Genomic DNA, 22,885 nt, shown 5'->3' with positions numbered 1-22,885 from the left:
ATCGCAGGATGACCTAGCCAATGAAATGACGCCATGTATGCTCTGAAATATTATGTGCTGGCCAAACCCAGCGCGATTTATACGCACCCATGCGCAGCAGGGTTAATTTGAAACCTGACTTCTGACTGTTAAGTCAATGTACGGTTAGGATTACGCAGAGTAAGTAAAGATAACATTAAACCAATGATTTTCGATTTGAGTTCAGACTATAAAGCCAAATCCGACACCCTCTCAAATTTACCTCGGATGTCTACACAGTTATGTTTTTGTATGTCTTCAGGCACTTTGATGGTTCATTTTTTTTTTTTTTACGGGTGTAACAAATTGGGAGTTTTTCAACCTGGGCCACACCAGCACAAGGTTACCAGCCAAACTACAATGGCGCATGTACAAGTTGTAACTGGTATCCTCTGCTCATTTCTGCTTAGCAGATTGTTAAGCAACATTTGCTGCTTAAGCAGCTTTATGAAATGGACCCTGTCTTGTGCAGGTAAAGTAGGTGCAAATTTGGTTCCCATTCCCGCTTTGTTTGCTGATATTCCCGTCGGACTTAGCGCTCGATGTCACCATAACACAGACCCCCAAATACACGTGGTTGTTGTGTGTCTTGCATCCCAGTTGGTGATGTAACAACTCCCGCTACCTTCCCCTGATGACAAAAACAAAAATGCAGCAAAATAAATGTTGAGGTTAAGATTACTCGTTTTCACAAGGTGACAAAAGCTGTGACTCGTTGTTGATCTTTTCATATACCGGTGACAGGTCCCCGCAGTGAGACCCAACTTGTCCCCGACAATACTTAGCCCTGGCCCGGGCTTTTACACCGTTTGATCCCGTGCTGTGTGTGTGTCTAGAGAGTTAATTTCCCGGACACCTTTGGTGTTTCAACGGGTCTCTCCAGACTAACAAAAAGTCACCCTTGCCCTCTTGAAATTTTCTTTTAAAAATTGAGAGAAAAAAATAATGAATTCATTCAAAATTAAAGAAAACAGTTGGGAAGAGAACATAGGGTCTTGTTGAATTCCGTAGACATAATTATTCCCATACTGACAAGAAAACAACATTTTACAGAATACATATACACATTGTAATGGCGAAGAGAGTAGTGTACAGTCTAAGGAAAGGAACATTCAAAGGATAATAATGTATAGTTCAGGTTTGGAGGTCTGTGAGGTTTTTATCTTGTGGGATGAAAGAGATTTAATCGGAAACACACATTCTCCCCCTAGATTCACTCATAACAAATACAATTTACCTTTCAGGCGTTCACTCCGAATTCGGTTGAACCGGATCGGGGTCCCATGGGGTATCGACCCAGTTCTGTGTGACCCGACATCTGAAAAAAACCATGGTGCAGCCATCTTCATTTTTCCCCATTGATAACAATGTAACCAAACCGAGGCTGGAAACAAAATAGTCTGGTTCCTATTTTCATAATGGTTATTAGCATTCATTGTTGTTATTCGACTCAAGGACCATGACCAAGATGGAGGCAGCATGGTAAAGGTATATACTTTGACACGTATACACCAAACTCAAACAGTGCACTCTTACAGTGTCAGCCATACCTCCAAAAGACATATATGGAATCCGGATACATTTTGGTCCGGAACGTTTAAGAGCCTTATGTTTCAGGCGAAAACTTTGCAGGGAAACAAGTCACTGAAAACAATGTGAGGCAGAGCCTGTTCTTTATGTGAACTTTAGAGAAGAGATGCTCTTAGTCGTATACAATGCTATGCAAAATCTAACAACCTTTTTGAAGACACTATCGCCATACCGTTGTCTGTATAATATTCAGTGACAGCCTTGAGTACAAAATGTCATCCTTGTTGAGAAGTTTCGTTTCATTAAGTACAAATTGTACTACGGAGAGGAGTTTACAAAGACATGGCAGCCCTTCCTTGATTATGCACCAATGAAAGCAAAAACACAACAATGAAAGGCAAGAATGTACACACATCTGAACCGTGTAATGTCACCCATGGTGAAGGGAAAAGTACCATAACGTATTACCTGGGAGTGAGGTATAGGGAAAACATGTATAAAGCTTAAACCAGCCTAGCCTGGAGCAAGGTCGTGTGTCCTGTCTCTTTATATAGAAAAACCATGGGGAATCCGCCTCGGGACCAGGAGACACCACATCGAGAAATCTGCCATGGTAAACAAACCATGAAGTAACATGAATTAGAAGGTGTCGACAGAAATTATATAACACAGGGAAAACACATACAGACGGTCGTCATTCTGAGGTCATGATATAATGACGTTACAAATCCGCACACAGTGTGATGACATTCTTTCGGTTTGTTCGCGGATTTGTCAGGACTTATTTTGTGTTGGTGTTCACTTATGCAGTATTGTTTGTTTGAGTGCCATTCTGCCTCTATTGTTGTAAACCCGTCGTTAGGAAAAACAAAAATTCAGTTAACTCTTCGGTCACTTTTCTAAATAAGGCATAACATTATTGGGTTAACAATACCAATGAGTCAACTTAATACTGGTTACTTTTCTAAATAAGATGTGCAGCATTGTTAAAGAGGCTAGACCACTTTGTGGGTCAGATAACCTGGATCCTGTGTAAAACTGACCCAAAACTGTGTCAAACTGACCCAAAACTGTCAAGTTGACTCAGAATCGTATTGTAAACAAAGAGGGACAGTAGAAGGTCCACGGTTGCAGAAGTATACAAATCTTGTAAGAGTGGGCGCTATATGTAAGAAACCAGTAGTGTAGGCTATACTACTATAGTAGTAATAGGAGTTTCTAACAATCCTGCCCTGTGTCTCTAAGTTGTCCACGATCGTTGTCTTCATACTCTTACCATAGTTTCCTCCGTCTTCACTATTACCTCTTACACAGGTTACAATGGCAACCAAGGATGCAGCTAGGTTAGCATGTGCAGATGCAAATCCCATCATCGACGGACGAAAGGCTAATGTCAACCTAGCGATCATTGGCGCCAAGCCCAGGAACAACGCCACTCACAGCGGTAAGCAACATTTCAAGACTACGTTATATTTTCCTTTTCTCCCAAACTTCCCCTCCCCTCCCCTCCCCTCCCTATCATTCACCACGCTAAGGCTTGCATGCCAGCTCGTTTACAAAGCTGCAAAATGTAACAAACACAAAGTGCGAACGCAATGACACTCAATTCGAGTCGGACAAGATTCAGCACCGGTAACAAGACACTTCGATTACGCCCGCAACAGCGTAAATCACAACGTCCGTAATTAGGTTTTAGGGGCCGAACTGGCATGGCACCAAGTGTTGTTTGGATACTTTGCATGTCGTGGATCATAAACTTGTGGGTGCAACCATGCACGTAACTATGTTTGGGAGGAGTGTAAATTCTGAGAAAGACGGATCTGCTCATCTTTCTCCTGAAGACGAGCTGATTGTACTGTTCGAAACGTTGAGAGACCGCACTAGTTCTCACCAGAACCAACACCTCTCCCAACATAGTTTTATCAAAGTTGTACCCGCAAGTTAACAAGAGCTTGTTATATTGTGGCATGACAAAATACTGTTAGAGTGATTCACCGATTGCCTGAAGACAATCAGAATATACTCTCCGAAACGTCGCGACCACATCAGTTCTTCTCCGAACTAAAACCTCTACCTCTCCTGTGGTTGTAGCACCATTGCTAGAAAGATTCACATATTGCCTGGCTTAACCTTCTACCGATGACGTTGATATCGACAGCCTGGCTCAATGGGTGAGGTAAAACTTATAATTGTGTTCAGGAATAAAAGTCTTTACGATGGACACTATACATCTGTATACCATGTGTAGTTTCTGATGCGAAGCAACAGTTAATTTGGCACTATTCGGTCTTGTATAACATCTATTACACTCGGAGGGCATGGTGGTCGTTTCTATACAAGCATTGGAGAATGATCCACTACTGTAAAAGGGAAACACTATTTTTTTCGAGAGGCAAGACTGCCTTCTATTCATAAACATCAGGTGGCCATATACACATGACTGGGTGATTCCAGGGAGGTGGTCATTTAACGCTGTTTGTTGCATTGTTCGTGCAGAGTAGGGTCTGGAAATCTGTTGAATTACCACTATGGTGTGTAATTGTACATGATACCCACAGTTATCATGGTTTGTCCGTTTTGATTCAGTTCTTACCCCTATTATGGCAGAGAGAAAAGGTGGACACAAATATGAATAAGCCGTGACGCAGCAAAAGTCTTGGAGCTAAGGTGTGTAACTTGTAAATGATTTTCGGGTTCTCACGGTTTGTTGGTTTTTGCTTCAATTCTAGCCCCTATTATAAAAGAGAAAAAGGCACACAAAATCGAAAAGTCCGTGACGCAACACTATTGTCTTGAATACATCTGGCTGAATCGTGTCTGGAAGCGACTTGGATCGACTCGCGAAATACGGTACAGGAATTCACTCTAACCAAGGATTTTGTTCAACATACTTTTCTTTTACTATCTCTTTAAACCTGTTATTCGAAAATATCGGGCCTGTATGCCTGTGCTTCGTTTTCTGAAAGGGCACGGAATTTTCTCCTCGGTAAAGGGCACCCTATTTTTCAATGGCAACAAGGCAATGACCATGGGGCATGGAGGCAATCGCCTTCGTTGCCTTCGTCGGGCCTGGCTAGTACCAGTAGTGCTAGTACCATCGCCGTGGCCCAATGGTTAGACTGCAAGACTTCTATTACAAGGATAAGGGTTTGAACCACTCCCAAGCTAACCGCTGATCCCACAATGGCTAGAAAGAATAAGGATTGTCGTTTAGGTACTGAATCGAATCACAATTTCTTGATTTGTGCAAACGAACAAACAAACAAACAAACAAACAAACACAAAAAACAAAAACAAAACAATACAAATATATATATATACATATCAAAACATGTACAGACTAAAACCTCCAGCCTCGAGATGGTTCACATTTATTCGACGGTACAAAACAAAATGGCATGCTCAAATGACACCTTTGTCTCATTCTAAAATGACGATCAAGTCCCCGTTTCGGTCTTGGTAAGATTTGATGCAAACAAAGGGGAACAACACATTATGATGGCAATGAATTAGCTTCCTCGATTAGAGTTTGTTTACAACCACAAACGAAATAGGATATTTTTTCCTTCTTTTGTACCTATGAAACCAGTTACAAAGATCGTCCTTGCTGCAGCGAACCAATTTGTTCAGAGGTTTCGAACTGCAAGTATAATTCACGTGCATCTTTTGGGTGTCTTTTGTGACCTGTTTCCGGTCAAATTGTTGAAGGCCCTGGACAGCTTTGGTGATTGTCATAGACCAGTCTTCCCACTTGGTGTATCTCAACATATGCATAAAATAACAAACCTGTGAAAATTTGAACTCAATTGACTGTTGCGAGAGAACAACGAAGAAAAAACACCCTAGCCGCACAAGTTGTGTGCTGTCAGATGCTTGATTTCGAGACCTCAGCTGAGGTATCGAAATCAATTCAAATATTTTCGTGAAAACTACTTCTTTCTCCAAAACTACGTTATTTCAGAGGGAGCCGTTTCACACAATGTTTTGTCATGGAGCAATAAACTAGTAAACAGCTCTTCATTGCTCGTTACCAAGTAAGTTATGATGTATACAATTAATTTGACTAATTACCAGTGCCTTTAATAACAACTGTTTGGTCTACTAAAAGGGACGAAACGTGGCGGGAATCCAAACTAACGTTTGCTTTCTAAATTCAGGGAGTATTTTCAAGATGTTGCTCGGACGTTTGGAAATTTACAAAACTGGGTTTAGGGGGTGTTTTTGTTTGGTAAGGGGAATAGCTCGACGGGCCTTGTGACTTCTCGATGTCAGGTTAAGCAGAGGATAACAGTTAAAGGGACCCCTTTACTGTAAAAACAAACCCTGTGATACATGAAGCCTAGTTGTTGGTGTGCAGCTCTGCATGCTATGGGAGTTCAGTCTGTGGGATCAAAGAGTGAGGACCACATGCACCAGTACAGGAACGTGGCATCACACATTGTGTTTATAACACTATGCATTCAGGTTTCAGTCTGGTGCCCTTTATGCTAACGTTATAATAGGTCTCCCTTTCAGCACACACAGAAGGGAGTCATTCAGGTGTCAACAGCTATCAGACGTCACATTTTACCAGACTGTTTGTGATGCTGAGTAACTAGGTCCCTTTCAAAATATAGCATTTAAGCAAGGGTCCCTTGCTTAATTGTAGCATGGTTGTACACATTTTGAGAAAATGTACCTTGTGTTAAATGACGAACATTGTTGTACTCTCCCTTAATGTACGAAGTTAAAAGATAATAACAACCCCCCCCCCCCTCAAAAGAAGAAAAAAAAAAACCCCACAACAATACAGTTACAAAATCACAACCAACACAGTTGCCCAACCCTATTGCCACTTTTTCCCACACTGTCGCCATGGTGTAAAAGTGTTTTACTTTTACACATCCTTTTCAGAAAATTGTGCTAACCCAATAAACAAAAGTCGGTGAACATGGGGTCACCACATGGGTTCCTCACTAGGAACCATACCATATCTCGGATCTCGGATCGGACCATGTAATTTATTCCTCCATGGTTGGACGTGTCGATTGAGACACCCTCCTTATAGAGTCGAATGTTAACCCAGTGTAACCTGGTGCAACCCACCAACTGTGGGACACGAACCAGTCATGTTGGTCTGTGCTTACAAAATATACATTATTGTGAGTGTTTTTTAAAGGTTGGAACTGTACCTGTTCGTGCCTAAAACTCCAAGGAGGCAACGAAGGCAATTGCCTTCATGCCCCCTGGTCATTGCCTTGGTGCCCTTGAACTGCTCTAGTCCAGTAGAAACTTACAGTTTTCTCATAGGGTGCCATTCACCAAGCAGTCCAGCGGTCGATTTCACAAAGAGTTAGGACTCGTCTTATCTCGAGTTAGGACGATTAACTCGTCTTAATTTAGGATTAATCTTAAGGTCTGCATGCTACAGTGCAGGGGTTGGACTCGTCCTAAGTCCTAAGATTAGTCTTAAGTTAGGAAAGAGTTTTGTGAAATTGACTGCAAACCTGATAAAAACATTGATTTGAAAACAAACTTGGCTCGAACTCTTATTTTTAAAAGGGATAGCACCACTCTCGTTTTTCTAAGAATTAATGTGTTGTATTGTATTTGTATTGGTGCTTTCACTTGTGTGGGATATTACCCCTATTAAACAGGGACACAGCCTAGCCGGAATCCTCCATTCAACAACTTTGGGTGCTACAAAATCCACTCTTGTACCACCTATTCATGACTCACGTGTTTGTTACCTTCGTTCACCTATAGTAGTAGAATCAGCTGCTTGGTTAGCGTGGCCAGGTTACCATGGGACCCGACGCCCTGCAAGGCATTGTACGAATGACCTATGACCCTCACTTGTTGGCCCTGGGAGGTATATATGCATCCAGGCGCGCCAGATTTGATATGAACATTTCGATGTCATCATTGTTGAAGTGGAAGAGGTGCTGGGGGGACTGAGGGAAAAAATGAGGTTAACTGTTCTTTTCACAGGTTTGTTGTTGGGTTGAGTGTGATTTCGGTTCGTTTTGATAGGAGTCGTGACACGTTGCTTTTTTTTACAAATAGGCACACAGTGCAGTAGAAAAAAATATAGTGGAGTTTCTCGTTAATGCGAATTTGAACTTTGGTCAATTTGGTAGATTTTTGTTTTCATAAGCGATAAAGAAAAAACGGGCGAGCCAGGGGAAAATTATGTTTAAAAAAAAGGCAACTCAATCAATCTAGATTTGAAAATTTCATGTGACTGGTGATCACTAGTTCATCGCTATTGTTATTTTAAAGTCACCTGGAAATAGATTTTGTTTTCCTTTCAAACATAAGAGTATATGCTTACGAACAATAATTAGTTTTTTTAGTAATTGTTTGTCACGATTTATATGTTTAAAAAATATATAAAGTTGTTTGGGGGCTGACTCCGCCTACCCCTTTTGTGACGTCAATCGAGGCAGACTTTGCCTGCAATGCGTATAGTAAACACACGTGCAAAGTACATGTACGTCCAAGTCGAGAGTTGGTACATTTCAAAAAAAAATTTTCTGCATTCAGCAGCAATACACCTGGTCGGCATTGCCGGAAAAAAAACAATTTTTTTTTTTAAACGTACAAACTCACGATTTGGTTCGTACAATTGTGTCGATTTGCAATTGTGTTTACTCTACGCATTACAGGCAAAGTCTGCCTCGATTGACGTCACGAACAGCGCCCTCTCGGGTCGGGGTTTACTCTTAAATTTGTAAATAACATAAGAATAGATTTTTTTAAACCTTAGCTAACTGTTTACTCACATTCCACTCATCAAAACACATAGTGACAAAAGCTTTATTTTGAAAAAATACCACTTCCAGGTGACTTTAAGTGATAGTTTGTGTTCCACGTGTGTCTGAACATAAGTGGTAATTTCGAATATAATTTGATTTGAATCATTTTATATGATTTCAGGGTTAAATCCACATGTTCTTTGCAAACCACCCCAACCTATTTAGAGGTTATCATTACATGGTATTACCGCAAACCTTTACTGTATCGTATTCCCATCATGCAAAGTTTCAATGATTTCAGCGAAGTTCCCTTGTTGCAGTTTTCGCCCTTACTAGTCTTTACACTATTGGTAATTACTCAAAATAATTATTGGCATAAAATCTTGGGAGAGGTTGAATGGTATACAACTTTGTGGGAAACAGCTCCCTCTGAAGCGACGTAGTTTTCGAGAAAGAAGTAATTTTCCACGAATTTGATTTCGCGACCTCAGGTTTAGAACTTGAGGTCTCGAAATCAACCATCTAAACGCACAAAACTTCGTGTGACAATGGTTATTTTTCTTTCATTATTATTTCGCAACTTCGATGACCGATTGAGCTTAAATGTTCACAGGTTTGTTATTTTATGCATATGATCAGATACACCAACTGTGAAGACTAGTCTTTGACAATTACCAATAGTGTCCACTGTCTTTAAAGGAATGGTATACGTTTGGTAATCACAGGTAAACGTTGACTTGAAATGCTCTGGACACCTTTAAAAATTGCCAAATACCAGTATTCTCATCCCAATATTGATAGGTCCATGCATAAAATAAAATATCTGTCAAAACTTAGACTTAACCGGTCATCGAATAAAAACCACCATTGTTGCGACAAATTTTGTGCCTAAAAAGGTTTCAGGCCTGAATTTTTTCATATTTGAGTGAGAAATTACCTCTTTCTTGAAAACTACGTTTCGTTAGAAGGTGCCGTTTCTCACAATGTTTTATACTATCAACAGCTCCCCATTTCTCGTTACAGTACCTTTAATATTACCGTTCGCTCTGAACACCTGAAGAATTTTGCTGTTCTTTATCCCGTCTCCCAAATACACCCAGCCGTAAAACCACCAGCAGACCACAGACAAAATTGATGCTGCCACATCTCAACCTCGTCCACTAACTATTATAAATCACACCATGCATAAAATACTCCCTCCTAACACATCAATAGTTTTCATAATACAGTACTAAGACGTGTGCACGATCCACGGTGACACTGTCTGACCCCTCAAATATTATTGCCCTACAGAGCCGTGCTAATAAACCAAATAAACACACTACCAAATTGTTTACACTAAATACGTGTATTATACACCTATGATTGGACACGTCCGCGCTAATGGTAATAAATCGAAGTTTTTGCAAGTTTAACGGCCGCCATATATAAAAAACTGAATCATGGAGAAGGTTTAGAATTCTCCGGCGATATTTCTTTCAAAATGTTGTCGGAGGAGCTGCTTTGTAGTTGATTGCTGTGAAAACATCACCTGGGGTTGAAGTGATGGATCGGTTTGCGTTTTAGAAAGAAACGGTGGTGGGATTTCTGTATTGAGCTTATCAACAGTGTCATTTGTTATCATGACTTATGTGAGAGGTGAGATGAAAAGGTGTGAAATAGTTGGGAAATGGTGTCATTTAGAGTAATCGTCTGGTGTCTGCGTAGTAGAAGGAAGAAATTATGTCTCTCCACTGGACATGTTTAGTATCATTTTTTTAAAACAATGACACACTATAGCAATATTTCCATAGCAAGACAAATTGTAAGTTTTATTACCATATAATTGGTATTGTGATATCATACTTGACTTAGCAACTACGATTGAGTTGCAGTTACGATCAATCTTTCCTTCTTTTAATCGTTCCCTGGAATTATCTCTTACAAAACTGGTTTTTGCTCATCATTTTCTGGCAACTTCGATGACCGATTGAGCCCAAGTTTTCACAGGCTTGTTATTTTATGCTTATGATGGGATACACCAAGTGAGAACACTGGTCTTTGACAATATAATTACCAAACGTGTAACAGTGCCTTTAAGCATAATGTTCTCTGTTCATGCTGTACTTACATTCGGTGTGATTTTTTAAATGGCCGAAAAACGCCCAAACACTCAAATTTGGGTTTCTCTGAACCAACTTTTTTTATGTCGTACATTAATAATTGCATGTATCAGTCTGCCTGAAAAATTGAAACAACTGTCGGCTGCACCTACATACACATGTCTATGTCAATTATATATAGCTCCATGGTCACACACTGTTAACATAAACTCGGCCTATATGCTCTTTGGAGCTTTACAAAGGGTGTGCATACATTAGTAAGAGCAACCTCTATTGGTAAAAGTAAACGTTATTAATGTTCACAGAATTGCACACAACAAATGCAGTTTGAAATGCAATAGTTTTTGAGAAATGAGTAACACAAACAGTTTGAATCTTGCAAGTACAAAACTCAAACGGTTTGAAAAAAATGACACGTTAAGATGTTGTTCACTTAATTCAATGGCCGATTGTGGTTATTAAACTTTCATGATTCAGATACAGTGTAGATACTTGTCTTTGAAAAATACCAATGTGACACATTATTATGCTCTATGGCCGTACCAGAAATGGTGGTTACAGCACGGCTACGACTGTCGCTAAAAGGTGTAGCCAAATGCGGACTATACTTCAAAGCATGGTTTGTGGCAAGGCGATCTTCGGACGCGCCCAAACACACAACACGCTGATGTACATGTTATGTATGTACATGAATAGAGCGCGTTGTACCCTTTCCGCAATGTTCGTGGCAAATAGTTTTCGTCAATTTTGAACACGAAACGGGGGCAAGCACGTGCGAAAGCTGTTAAACATTACATGTTGGGGCGGGGATCCCTCTGGGGTGTGTTAAAAGAAAAGTAAAATGCTTCACGAAACATGGAAGGCATGGTGTTCATTGCCAAAACTTCGTGGGGTGAGTTCGACAGCTGTATAGTTTCACGGAATTGATTTTAATGTGGAAACAAAGTCTACACTGTTCCCGTGGGCTTTTATATTGCTAGTGCTTTCGGCTGAACAGTTTATGGTTTGACATGCTTCAAACTGCAATCGAGAAAAGCGTATAATATTGCAATTTATTGTACTTTACTGCGTTTGTATAAAAGGGGCATTACTGTTTCAATGTGTTTGTGAGTTGGTTGGGTTGGACAGTAAGTTGAAGTTAGAACTAAGGAACTTTAGACAGCGACAAATATAAAACCGTTTAAACCAAGAGCCTGTTGCCGCTATTTAACTTCAATGTTAATTAAGAAATTGATGGTTAAAGGCAGTGGGCACTATTGGTAATTACTCAAAATAATTATTGGCATAAAACCTTGCCTGATGACGAGTAATGGGGAGAGAAACGGCTCCCTCATCAGTGCCATAGTTTTCGAGAAAGAAGTAATTTTCCACGAATTTGATGTCGAGACCTCAAGTTTAGAACTTGAAAATCAACCATCTAAACGCACACAACTTCGTGTGACAAGGGTTATTTTTCTTTCATTATCTCGCAACTTCGATGACCGATTGAGCTCAAATTTTCACAGGTTTGTTATTTCATGCATATGTTGAGATACACCAAATATGAAGCCTAGTCTTTGACAATTACCAATAGTGTCCACTGCCTTTAACGAAATCTATTACTGAGAAGATGTAGAATACCAACCAAGCGGAAATGGTTTCCCGCTATAATTAGTAAAATCCGTTATTAGGCAACTTCTCTAACGCCTTGCCTGTCTGTATTTGGCATGGAGCTCTGGAAATTTATCTTGATCTCAACATACCGCGGGATGGCACTTCCAAAGCTCCGTAACTTTGAACAGTGGTTGTTGATGTATTAGTGTATCGCATTTGCTTGCATATGAACTGTTTTGTACAATATTGCAATGTATGTTTTTATTGACAAAATTAGCTCAACTTCAGATGGGATTCTTTTGACGAGAGTTGACAATCGAAGTTGCCCTTCGTCGCCTTAGCGGGGGGTGGTGGATAAGCAAAGTGCCCTGGAATTACAACAAAGCTTTCACGCTTGGGTTCCCGGTGCCTTTTGAAGCCCAAGTCGAACTGCCAACTTAAGATGGTCAACGGTTGATTTCATTGATTATTCTTTGCCGTGTCCAATCAGTGTGTACTTTTGTTTACATCTACTGGTTCAAAAGTTATATCAGCCGGTAATTTTTGCAAGGGCATATTCATAGCGCTGCTTATAACGGCCGACTGTGCTTACTGTATAACGATTTCCATTTCATAGCGCTGCCAACCGTAAGCACAAAAAAAGGCGCTAACATTTCGGTGCTTACTGCATGAAAATGATCATTGTAAAACAATGGCAATCTAAGGTGAACGCACAAGCTGGCCGCCTAATTTTCTTGCTAACTTGTGAAATACATTTTTAACACATTTGCAAATTTGTTTGCTACTGTCAGCACGAAAATTTGCGTACCGCTAAACAGCGCTATGAAATTGGGCTCTGAGTTCAAGTGCTAACCCTCTCCTTGATGCCCGATTCCCCCCCCCCGTACCTGATACTTTACGGAGGTAACGAATGATGTTGCCCCAGTGCTCCCTGGCCATTACCTTGGTGCCCTCGAAATGCTCTAGATCTCAGTAGAAATTTACAATGGCGAAAATGTCTTTGTGTCATTGCCCTATTCAAAAACGAAACATACTGTCACCCCCCAACCCCCCCCAAAAAAAAACAAAAAAAAAAAACAACAACAACAACAACAACAACAACAACAACAACAACAACAACAACAACAACAACAACAATCACCACCACCCCGGCTACTATAAGGTGGTCATGTAACCAATTAGGCCTACTAGTACTGCAGTGGCAGAATCTCTTTCTTTTTATTTTGTAGTTTCGTAGTTTCGTAAAGATAAGAGCGATAACCCCTTTCAGACTCGACCAGAGCCGAGTTTAAAAACTTCCCCTGGGATGTTTCATTGTTTGATGTTTTCTTTGGCTGTGAATGCAACAACAAATAATATGGTTTGTTGGTTACACTGTTCGAAAAGGAAACACAATTATAATGGTCAGGTAGGGGGTAGAAAAATTGGTATCCGAGAAACCTCCCCTGCGTAAGCCTGTCTCGTCGAACTCTTTACATTATGCCCCTAGCCCCTGGGCATTATGGATAATATTACAAAGAACTTTTTAAGCGCCAATTTCAGTTTGTCAAAAACTAATTTCAGAAACAAATTTGGCCTGATTGGATGTGGTTATCGGTCTCGATATTTAGAAGGGCGTGGCACCTCCTTGTTGCCCCCCCCCTCCCTCGAAGAAAAAGAGATGAGGAATAAGCAATGAAGACAATCTTACAAAATGTAAGAAAATGTAGCCCAGCTCTGAAAGGTGCTTATGTTGTTGTTTAAACGTCGCCATCAAACCCCCACAGGATGCAACTTTTGCAGGCAACATTTGCAGGCAACGCAGTGCATGCTACAGGACCACGTCACTTTGGTAGCTCATGAGTAATTTGTCAAACACAATGTCTTTCGATCACCAAGAAAGTAATGTGAATATTTAAATGTGAATTGGTTCTCTTCTTTGAGATTGCCTAGCACTGGTTGCTCGTAAATTGCCTCGTGTGACATGGGCCCAATTTCATAGAGCTGCGTAAGCAAACAATTTTGCTTAAGCAAAACATTCATTGCTTAGTAAAATCAGATTACCGGCCAAGACTCCACTCAATTGTAATGCTAAGTAAACAACAGCTTAATACTATTCATAAGCAATGTATATGGCAGGAAATTTTGTAAAATAAGCGAGCTATTTTCGTGCTTAAGCACATTTTGTGCTTTAGCAGCTCTATGAAATTGGCCCATGGCCTTTAGGTTGAACATTATTTGAACCGACCAAAAAGAGCAGGAAAACAATTCCAAAGAAAGTTTCAAAATAATGTTCATATATTATAATATTGCTGGTATATCTGTTTATTATTTGCACATTAAAATTGAAACAGTTGGCCCAACGGCCAAAATCGATTCAAAGTACAAAGTGAAAAAAACAATGCATTTAAATATTTAAAAGTTACAATTACTAAAACACAACGAACCCAAGAGCCAATTGGCTACAGCAATATACAGCAAGTTTACAAGGATTTATTTTGACACTCAGAAATAGAATACATTTTATTTGTTTAATTATAAGCATATGGTTTAAATTCAAATAACTTCGAGCTTTTAGTGTCTACCTGTTTTATGACAGGGTGTGGCCCATAATATAGCCACTCCAGTGACATAAAACTCAAACACGGTGCTCGCAGAAATAGATGAGCGAAGATTTTGCGAATGATCTCGACACTTGACAACAATTGAAACACATACCGAGGAGCCAGAAAACACAGGCCGTGTGACCTCGCGAGCAAAGAGTGCCTTAGGCTACACTAATGCTCTCTGTAGTCCGAACACGGCGGAGCTTCTGAATGAAAAAAAAAAATAACAAAATAACAAAAAAACGTCACTGAACAAAAACCAACCTCAGAAAATCCAAATCGTGTCCAGCCCAACTCACACTAGACTTGATTCAAGTCCAGATCCCGTGAGAGTCCTTGTTATTTTCAGTCGTATGTGTCTCGGGACCAATAGCTATACATTTTGATGGCGGATCTCTCGCACGAGAACGGGACTTGAATCAAGTCTAACCTTACTCCCGTATAGGCGACCCGTGTATTTTACAAAAGCAAATAACTAGTTTTCGCGTGTAAATAATATAATTAAGGTAGATACATAACACACGAGTGGTATTTGCTAGGTAGACAAAAAAAATAATCCGAGAGGTTGGCAAACTCGAGCTTAGTCTGGTTTCAACATTGTGCGTGAGTGGTCGAAAAATGTTTGCCGTGTTTACTCGACTTACGACGGCATACCCATCCTAATAAAAAGGGTCAATCACGGAGTGCAAAAATAGCTGAGTAATAATAGGCTTCTTTAGTTACAAAATAGGGACAGAACACAAGCGGCCTTGGTGCTATTGAGCAAACTACGAATGGCATTATACTCCACCCCTAGATAAACATGGAATTTAAGCAGTGGATGTTTTGCAGCTACCGGCGTAAAGAGTTTCAGTTCTGCAAACTTTTTTTTTTTTTTTTTGGAGTTCCCATGCGAAACCTTTTTTTTTTCAAGGTTCGCTATTCAAAATGTGTCCACTGGGAGAAAATGACCTGGTTCACCAAATGCGGAATACATCATTACCTTCTAAGAAATCGCTGTCTCGTCGTTCTCTTTTTTAAATGACGTCACAAGTCTGTAAAGATAATGAATTATTCATGAGTAGGTACGTCATCGGGTAAAGAAAGAAGGGAAAGGTGTCCGACAGTCCGAAACTTATGTCTTCTCATACGTTTAACCAATATGTAAAAAACGTACCCTTGACAGTGGATTTTATCGCCCTAGGAAAATGGGGCAAATGGGGTATGTTTAGTACACTCATAGTACAACCAACCAATGTATTGTAACATGGACGAAGGAAAAATTACTCAGACAATATTTGTAAGACAATGCCCGTTATTTACAAATTACACTTAAGTTTATGGAAGGATCTCAGCTCTCAAGTTTTGAACAAAGACAGAAACTTAAAGAAAATTTTAACAAAGACAGCTAGAGAATTTTGGTTCAAGAAGTTGTCTTGGCAAGACAAATTAACACGCCAGGCCTATGTCAAGCCTGATGGTGCACAGTAAGCTGTTATTATGGAGACGTGTATTTGTTCTTCTTTTTGTCATTATTAATAATGTTTGTTTGTGATTATTCTGACAGCAGCAGAACAGATCCAGTTCGCCATAGCCAGGCAGCAACAAGCTAGTCAGATTGCGCACCACGGCGGACATGCTGGACATGCTGTACCAACCCTAGCCTCCACCCCGTATGGGTAAGTGCCCATTCTTTACATTGCGCGCTCACACCCACCAGTGGTATCGTTTTAGATTACGCGCTCATTATTGTAATACGGAACCCTGCATTCGACTACATGGGATCCTGTGCTAAACAGGGCTCAGTTTATTGGGGAATCCACAAGACCAACGGGCTTGTTGCTCAAAATAGTTACTTGCCCAGAATAGTTCTAAAAATGCCAGAACAGTTAACAAAATGCACACTGTTTTTAAGTGTACTTACTCTAAATTTAAAGACATAATATTAACAAGATTTATGTACAGTTCTTAAACACTAAAACTACTGGTCTCTGGCCTGGAGTCCAATGTAAAACTCGAGCCATACTATTATTGTCTGGGCATGACAGCACTCCAAACATGTCAATACGTCACTATAATCTGAGATAACTAATGCTATCAAGAAGCCTGATGGCACTTCGAGGGCTCCGTAACACGCACATACACGTGATATCGAAGTTGTTTTGGTTACGGTGAGCAATCGACACGAGAACTTTTCACGGACTACGATTGGTGCATTTTCAGTCTCCTAGAAACCTTTTTTTTAAATCGTGCTGACTGACATGTCAAATCTTGCTCAGCATGTTTGTTTTGATTAGCACAAGCAATGCTCATGGTATACGACTATTCATACAGTGATGGTTATAAACTGTGAATATAAATGAACACGTCATGGGTTCGAGTCCCATCCGAAATGGCTGTTGGGGGTGCTGTACAGAAACCGTCGCTCTATCGGTCAGTCCGCAGTTTACGTTTGTAACGCCAAAGTTCCAATGCGAAACGTGTACTTAAGGATGTGTCCAAATGAAGCTGCGTCGGCTACGGCTTCTTGTTTCTTGGCTGCAGCTACAATGTTGAAGAATAGGCCTTCATCTAGTTACAGCCAAAGCCGTTTATTTGCATATGCCCATCGTCATCCTAAATTTATCGATCATTTTCATTCTCAGTGGTCGACTGTCAATAGAATAAATGTATCGAGCAATGCTGACCTGGGCATTTGAGAGTATTCATTGGTGGATTTATCTTATTATGTAGCATTAGTCATTCACTTGATCTACGGCGGTTTTGTACAATATTATGTTGTTTTCAACAATGTAATTATAGTCCAATGGTGATTGTATAACACATGAAGTATTTATTATGTAGTTTCATATTGCCTCTTCACCAAAGACTTAAAGTAATATTAAGCCATTGACTTCACTGGCTTTCGTCTCAACGATTGCGTGGAGATTATTTTTCTTCTTATCCATATCAGTGAATTTTTCTTATCAAAGTTTACGTTATGTAAGAACCCGTCCCGTCTGGCATTGCCAGACTTTTGTTTTTAAAGATGCCCGAAGGAAGTAGATACACATCTGCATTTTTTGCAGAAGAGAAACAGAGTATGTTGCTGTCTCTTACTGCATTGGTTCATACAGCAAAGACCAGTGATTGGTTGAAGCAGCCACACACCTTATTTTTGTATGGGGGGGGGGGGGGGAACAACTTAACATGGGTTATGTTTATTATCGCAAGTTTTCTTCTGTATGTAATTGATTTATTTTATTGCGATATCGTACCAGCTGTGGAAGTTATCTCAGCTTGCCTGCACGCGCCTGTTTGATAACGGGACCCACCAAGAATGGACATCATGCCATTTTGTTGTATACTCGTCCTCCATTATATCGCATGTTGTTCTGTCACTGTGTGCTCCTGTCGTATATGCCTCCTACATAGTCAGTGATGGAGTTTAATCAAGATTCTTAAAATGTTATATTATCATCACTTAGTTTTCCAATAACAATATGACAATACGCGCAGAATGTTGTAGACCAAAACCCCCCGTTAGACGTGGACAAAGAGGCATTTTGAAAGCGCTGTTTTCAATTATTATGTGTTGACTGTGGAGGTATTCAACCAAATGAAGTTACTTCAGCTTCAATTTTGTTTTATTTAACCTAAACCTAAACAAGGTTTTACCCATATACACCGATGTGTATTAGCACTGTATACCCAGTACTTTCCCGAGGTCTGTGAACAAAATCACAGGCATATTTCTATGTATTGAACTTTGTTGTTCAACAGAGGTTTATTTGTCTTATACTTTGGTATATTTAAGGTATTTCTTTTTATATTGTACAAACAGAAAACGTTTTAAAAAGAGGTTCATGTCTAAGTTGTTGTGGGTAGTATTTTTTTATACTTTAGTGTCTCAAACAAACACCCGCCTTCAAATCTGTCTACATACGTATAGCAAAAGCCATTGCTTGTTTTGCTCTGTAGTGATGAATTGATGTTGTACCTTTATCGACTGAAGATAGCACATTGAAGTGATGAACTACTTTACGGTACCTCAATTCATGCTGCTTTCCTTTCATACTTCTTATACACTTCCTTGAGTTTGATTCTCATGTTATAATAATATTCTTACTTCCATGGCTTATATCTTGTAGGCTCGTTACTTAAAATAACACCATCATCAGCCACGCACTAGGAGAAACATTCTCCCCACAGTGCTGGTTAAAGGTCAAAGGTCATTCCCAAGAAGGCGCCAAGGCAGGGGGACAAAACGTCGAAAGCTCAAAATCTAAAGAAGGTTGGCAAAGATGGTGTGACGCTGCTGTTGTTTTGGTTTGGTTTTATTTGATTGTGACGATGCCTGGATGTTGTTCACTGATTGGAGTGGGAATGTGAAGGCTTGTTTCATTTTGGCAATTGTTTTGTTTTCAAATCAGCGGAATCAATGACTTTTAACTCATTCGAAAAAAGCTAAATTTAGTGAAGCTTTAGTTTAAAAATGTGTAGTGGTTTTGGAGTTCAGTTTGGCATTGAATGATCATTACACAGCGAGGCAAAGCATGGTTTGTCTGTTCAATTAATTCATCATATAATCTTTTTGTGGATTGATTTTTAACTTGTCATCATTTTTTATGCCGTGCACAAAAGAAAACAAAAATTTTGATTTGCAGTGAACTGAATTTGATTAAAATTGATGTGAATTTAATTGAACAACTTTAACCATTTTTATTGGGAAAGTAGTGGGGCAAAAACACAAGGTAGCAGGTTAGTTTCTCAAACAAGATTTTTTTCTTCTCCTGTTCCCCTCTCACTGATTCCTTTCCTTCATTTTCGATTATTTGTTTCTCTGTTACGCAAGCTTGCCTGGCTGAAAATTCATGAGCAACATTGTTTAGTGTTGATATAGCTGTAGTACCTTACTCTTTGATGTTCGTGTCACTATACCTGTTTCATTAATGATAATGCAATGACTGGGACTCAAACCAACCAGAACTTGAGTCCGGTGCTCTAACCACTCGGCCACGACTCGTCATGTGCATTAAAACCCTGTACTGTAGTACCATAGAGAAATATGGTAGTACTTAGTACTTCAGCCCCAGTTGGAATACAGCAGTCTGCTGATGACCAACAGAGAGGACTGAATGAAACGTAGGGTGGGCCTGTCGCCTTTTTTTCAGATCCGCACATATTCCAGTGCTCTAGCTAACTACTCGTAGTACTTAGTACTCCTGTTGGAATAGAGGCAGTCTGTTGACGACCAACATAGAAAACTGATTGAAACGTAGAGTATCTCTTTTTCAGATCCACACATTTTTGCGAATATTAAAAAAAGAAACACAATCCCCCATTGACATGTTTGGCAATGATCCAGGTTTTAAATCTCTAAGCTTACTTTTGATAAACACTTGTACTCTCAATAGTTCTGACAAAATTGGTATATGGACTACGGCATTGTGTCGAACGAACCTTCGATTCCTCGTATAATATTTCCATTTAAATTAAATAAGAACATCCTGAAAGTGCACAACATCCCTTTGCAAACACACATCACAGCCTGGTGACATTTTCACACGTTGGTTGTATGGTTGTATGGTGCTGTTTTTGTTATATTGAATACCAGAGACTTGAATTGGAGATCATCATCCCCTAAAACCGATTATATCTTTTCGTATCTTTTCATTAGACTTGTTTTTGTGCCATTAAAAACCCATCACGTAGATTGTATTTAGCTAGCGGGATGGTCATTATATAGGTGTATAAGGAATGTATTGTCGGCCATGGATCTGTGTACCATGTGACCATCAACATCATTTTGATCTGATACAGTTTATCTTCTCAGATCAGGGTGTCCTTTTTTCTAAATCGACAATAGCCACACCAGCATCGATTACGTATTGATCAATTGGCTCCCCCAGACACATCCAAAAACTGGCCAACACAAAAACCCTTGTTTATCGTCTCACCAGGGGACGTCACATTGTTCGCCATTGTCATGTACTGTTTAACGGCTCACCCCTATAAGCTGGCAGTTCCTTGCTTTGGGATTATAAAACCTTGTTTATGAATAATTGAATGAGGTGTTCGGCACAGAAAATGTTTGTTAGAAAAGAAAACCCTCAAGGCCTCCTTGGAGAACGTGTTTTTTTTTCTGTGGCCATTTGTTCGATCCTCTTGATGGCAACTCGTTGGAAGTGATCAGTTGTCAATGGAGAGAAGAAGGGAGCCGTTCAAATTGATGTGGATTAAAATGAGTTTTGGAGCATGATAGGCTAATCCCCAAGGGATGCCCCCACTCGGCGGGTAGTCTATTCACTATCCTGGTTTGTTGGACATTAACATTGCTGTGTATCCTATAATGACTTTATTTATCAATGGATTTCTGCTGCTGCAAAACCATGGAGAACGGCATAGGGTGCCGTCAATTAAAGTAATTTTACCAGTCGTTGAAGCGTATACTTTCCTGTTGTGCATAACTTCAATTTATTTTACAGTATTTGTTGTGGTCTGACAGAAAAGTTGCACACAGTTTTCATGTTTTGTGAAGACGATAAGAGCATACTGATCGAAACGTCGAGTTAAACCAACGGTTCTTTTCAGAACCACCCCAACTCATTTGGAGATTAATATCTTATCTCCACCATGCAAAGTTTCAAATCTTACTTATGTTTTGTGTGATCAGCATGGGTCAACCACAAACATACACGAAACAACAAACCTATGACAATGTTGGCTTAATTCGCTGTGTAGGAGAAATGATTGAAAACCCATACACATTTGTTTGCATAATAAACTCACTGTCCTTAATTTTGGAGTCACGTAACAACCGAAATAAGTTGTTGTGTTCAGTTTTCTCGAATACGATTTCATTTGAGCGGGAAACATTTCACACAAATAGGCTATGCAGTAACAGATATGAACTTTAAAATTCAGTTAAAATTAAAAAGTGGTGTTTTAAAATCCTTACCAATTCTTCATAATACAAATAACTGTATCACAAACTGCCTCCTGAAGATGTGTCACTTCAGGAGAAGACAAATGGGTTTTTATAAAATTCAGGGGCGGGACGGTGTTGTCCCGTTATTGGGAAAATGTTTAAATTTGAAAAGTTCCACATGGCCTCGGTTCAACGCCTCCAACAATGATCTTCCCAAGGTTTTCTGAGAAACAATAAAAACACAGAAGAGGGATTTGATATAAGCCCTACACCGCAGCATCTTTCAATATGTCTAGCCTTAAATTGATTCGTTTCCAAACTTTGGCCATATCACCAGTTGAACACGTGGTCAGTGACTCTGCTCATAAAATAATTCATGGCAAAACATGTAAGGGCGGCCATCAATTATTCAGCTTTTTTTCTCTATAACTTTCAGGGGCATGGCCTTTTCAGTATTACTAGCTCCTCTTTTTTCTCTCTCTTGCAAAACAAGTTAGAGGATTATTGGAGCTTCATCATTCATTCATGCAGGGTAAAAACCCATCCACACAGACGTCTTTTCATGTGGTTTTTAATATGACACGTCATGAACTGCTGGGGTTTATTGTCCAAAGGTTACAAGAGCAGAAGTCGATTCGATTCCATTCATTGTTAACATTCTTAATTCCACCTCACGCACAAAGTGGTGTAATACTTTCAGCGAAAAATATTAGAGTGGAAAGACTAAATCCCCAAATACAGCCGGGTTTGTGTGATGATCTAATGCCTTGACAAAACAAAGTCAGAATGGAAACAACACATTAGACAACAATAAAGATAATTCACAGACAAAAGCTACATTTTACGCCTGAAAGTAAACTCAAATGTTGTTCAAGCAATTAGGAACTTACAGTGAGATTATGCAACAGGCAACATAATATTGAACGGAATGGAGGGCATACTCAGTACGAAACAAGAAACGACTTAGGCTTGCCTGTTGTGTAGTTTGTGAATGCTTATATCTTGTAGGCCAACTACTTATTTTAAGCTGGGCCTAAACTTGTCTGCAGTCGTTTAATGTCACTCACACCATTGAGTATGGTTCCTCCCTCCATTCTCACACTAATACAAGTTTTTACTCAAACTTGCTCAACTGCTCCAATGATCGATTGAGAGTTGAATATTCCCAAGTTTGTTTCGCAGTGCCGGTAACGGGCTTTTGACAATTATTTTTACCTCATGCTTTAGGGGCACTGGATCTTTATTATAATGAAATTCACATATTCAATTGGCCGATCGGTCTGGGCGGTGGACAGTTCGAATGCTGACCTGGGGTGGATTTCACAAAGGTAGTCCTAACTTAGGACTAGTCCTAGGCAATGCTAAGAGATAGGACTGGTCCTAAGTTAGGACCAGTAACCCATCCTAACTTAGGACTGGTCCTATCTCTAG

General features: G+C 39.8%; 1 protein-coding gene across 1 annotated transcript in view; it reads left to right on the top strand.

Moving 5' to 3' along the window:
• The window catches only part of LOC117301094 (RNA-binding protein 24-A-like), a 53,641-nt gene that overhangs the window by 11,663 nt on the left and 19,093 nt on the right, over nucleotides 1–22,885 (top strand). Inside the window, exons 2-3 of the mRNA XM_033784977.1 lie at nucleotides 2,863–2,992; nucleotides 16,112–16,223. Of these exons, the coding sequence (XP_033640868.1) occupies nucleotides 2,863–2,992; nucleotides 16,112–16,223 (242 nt within the window). The remainder of the gene's footprint in view (nucleotides 1–2,862; nucleotides 2,993–16,111; nucleotides 16,224–22,885) is intronic.

Source organism: Asterias rubens, chromosome 16 (assembly GCF_902459465.1).
Source record: "Asterias rubens chromosome 16, eAstRub1.3, whole genome shotgun sequence".
NCBI classification, from domain to species: Eukaryota; Metazoa; Echinodermata; class Asteroidea; order Forcipulatida; family Asteriidae; genus Asterias; species Asterias rubens.
The sequence above is the reverse complement of the archived record's forward strand: the minus strand, read 5'-3'. Positions and strand labels throughout refer to the sequence as shown.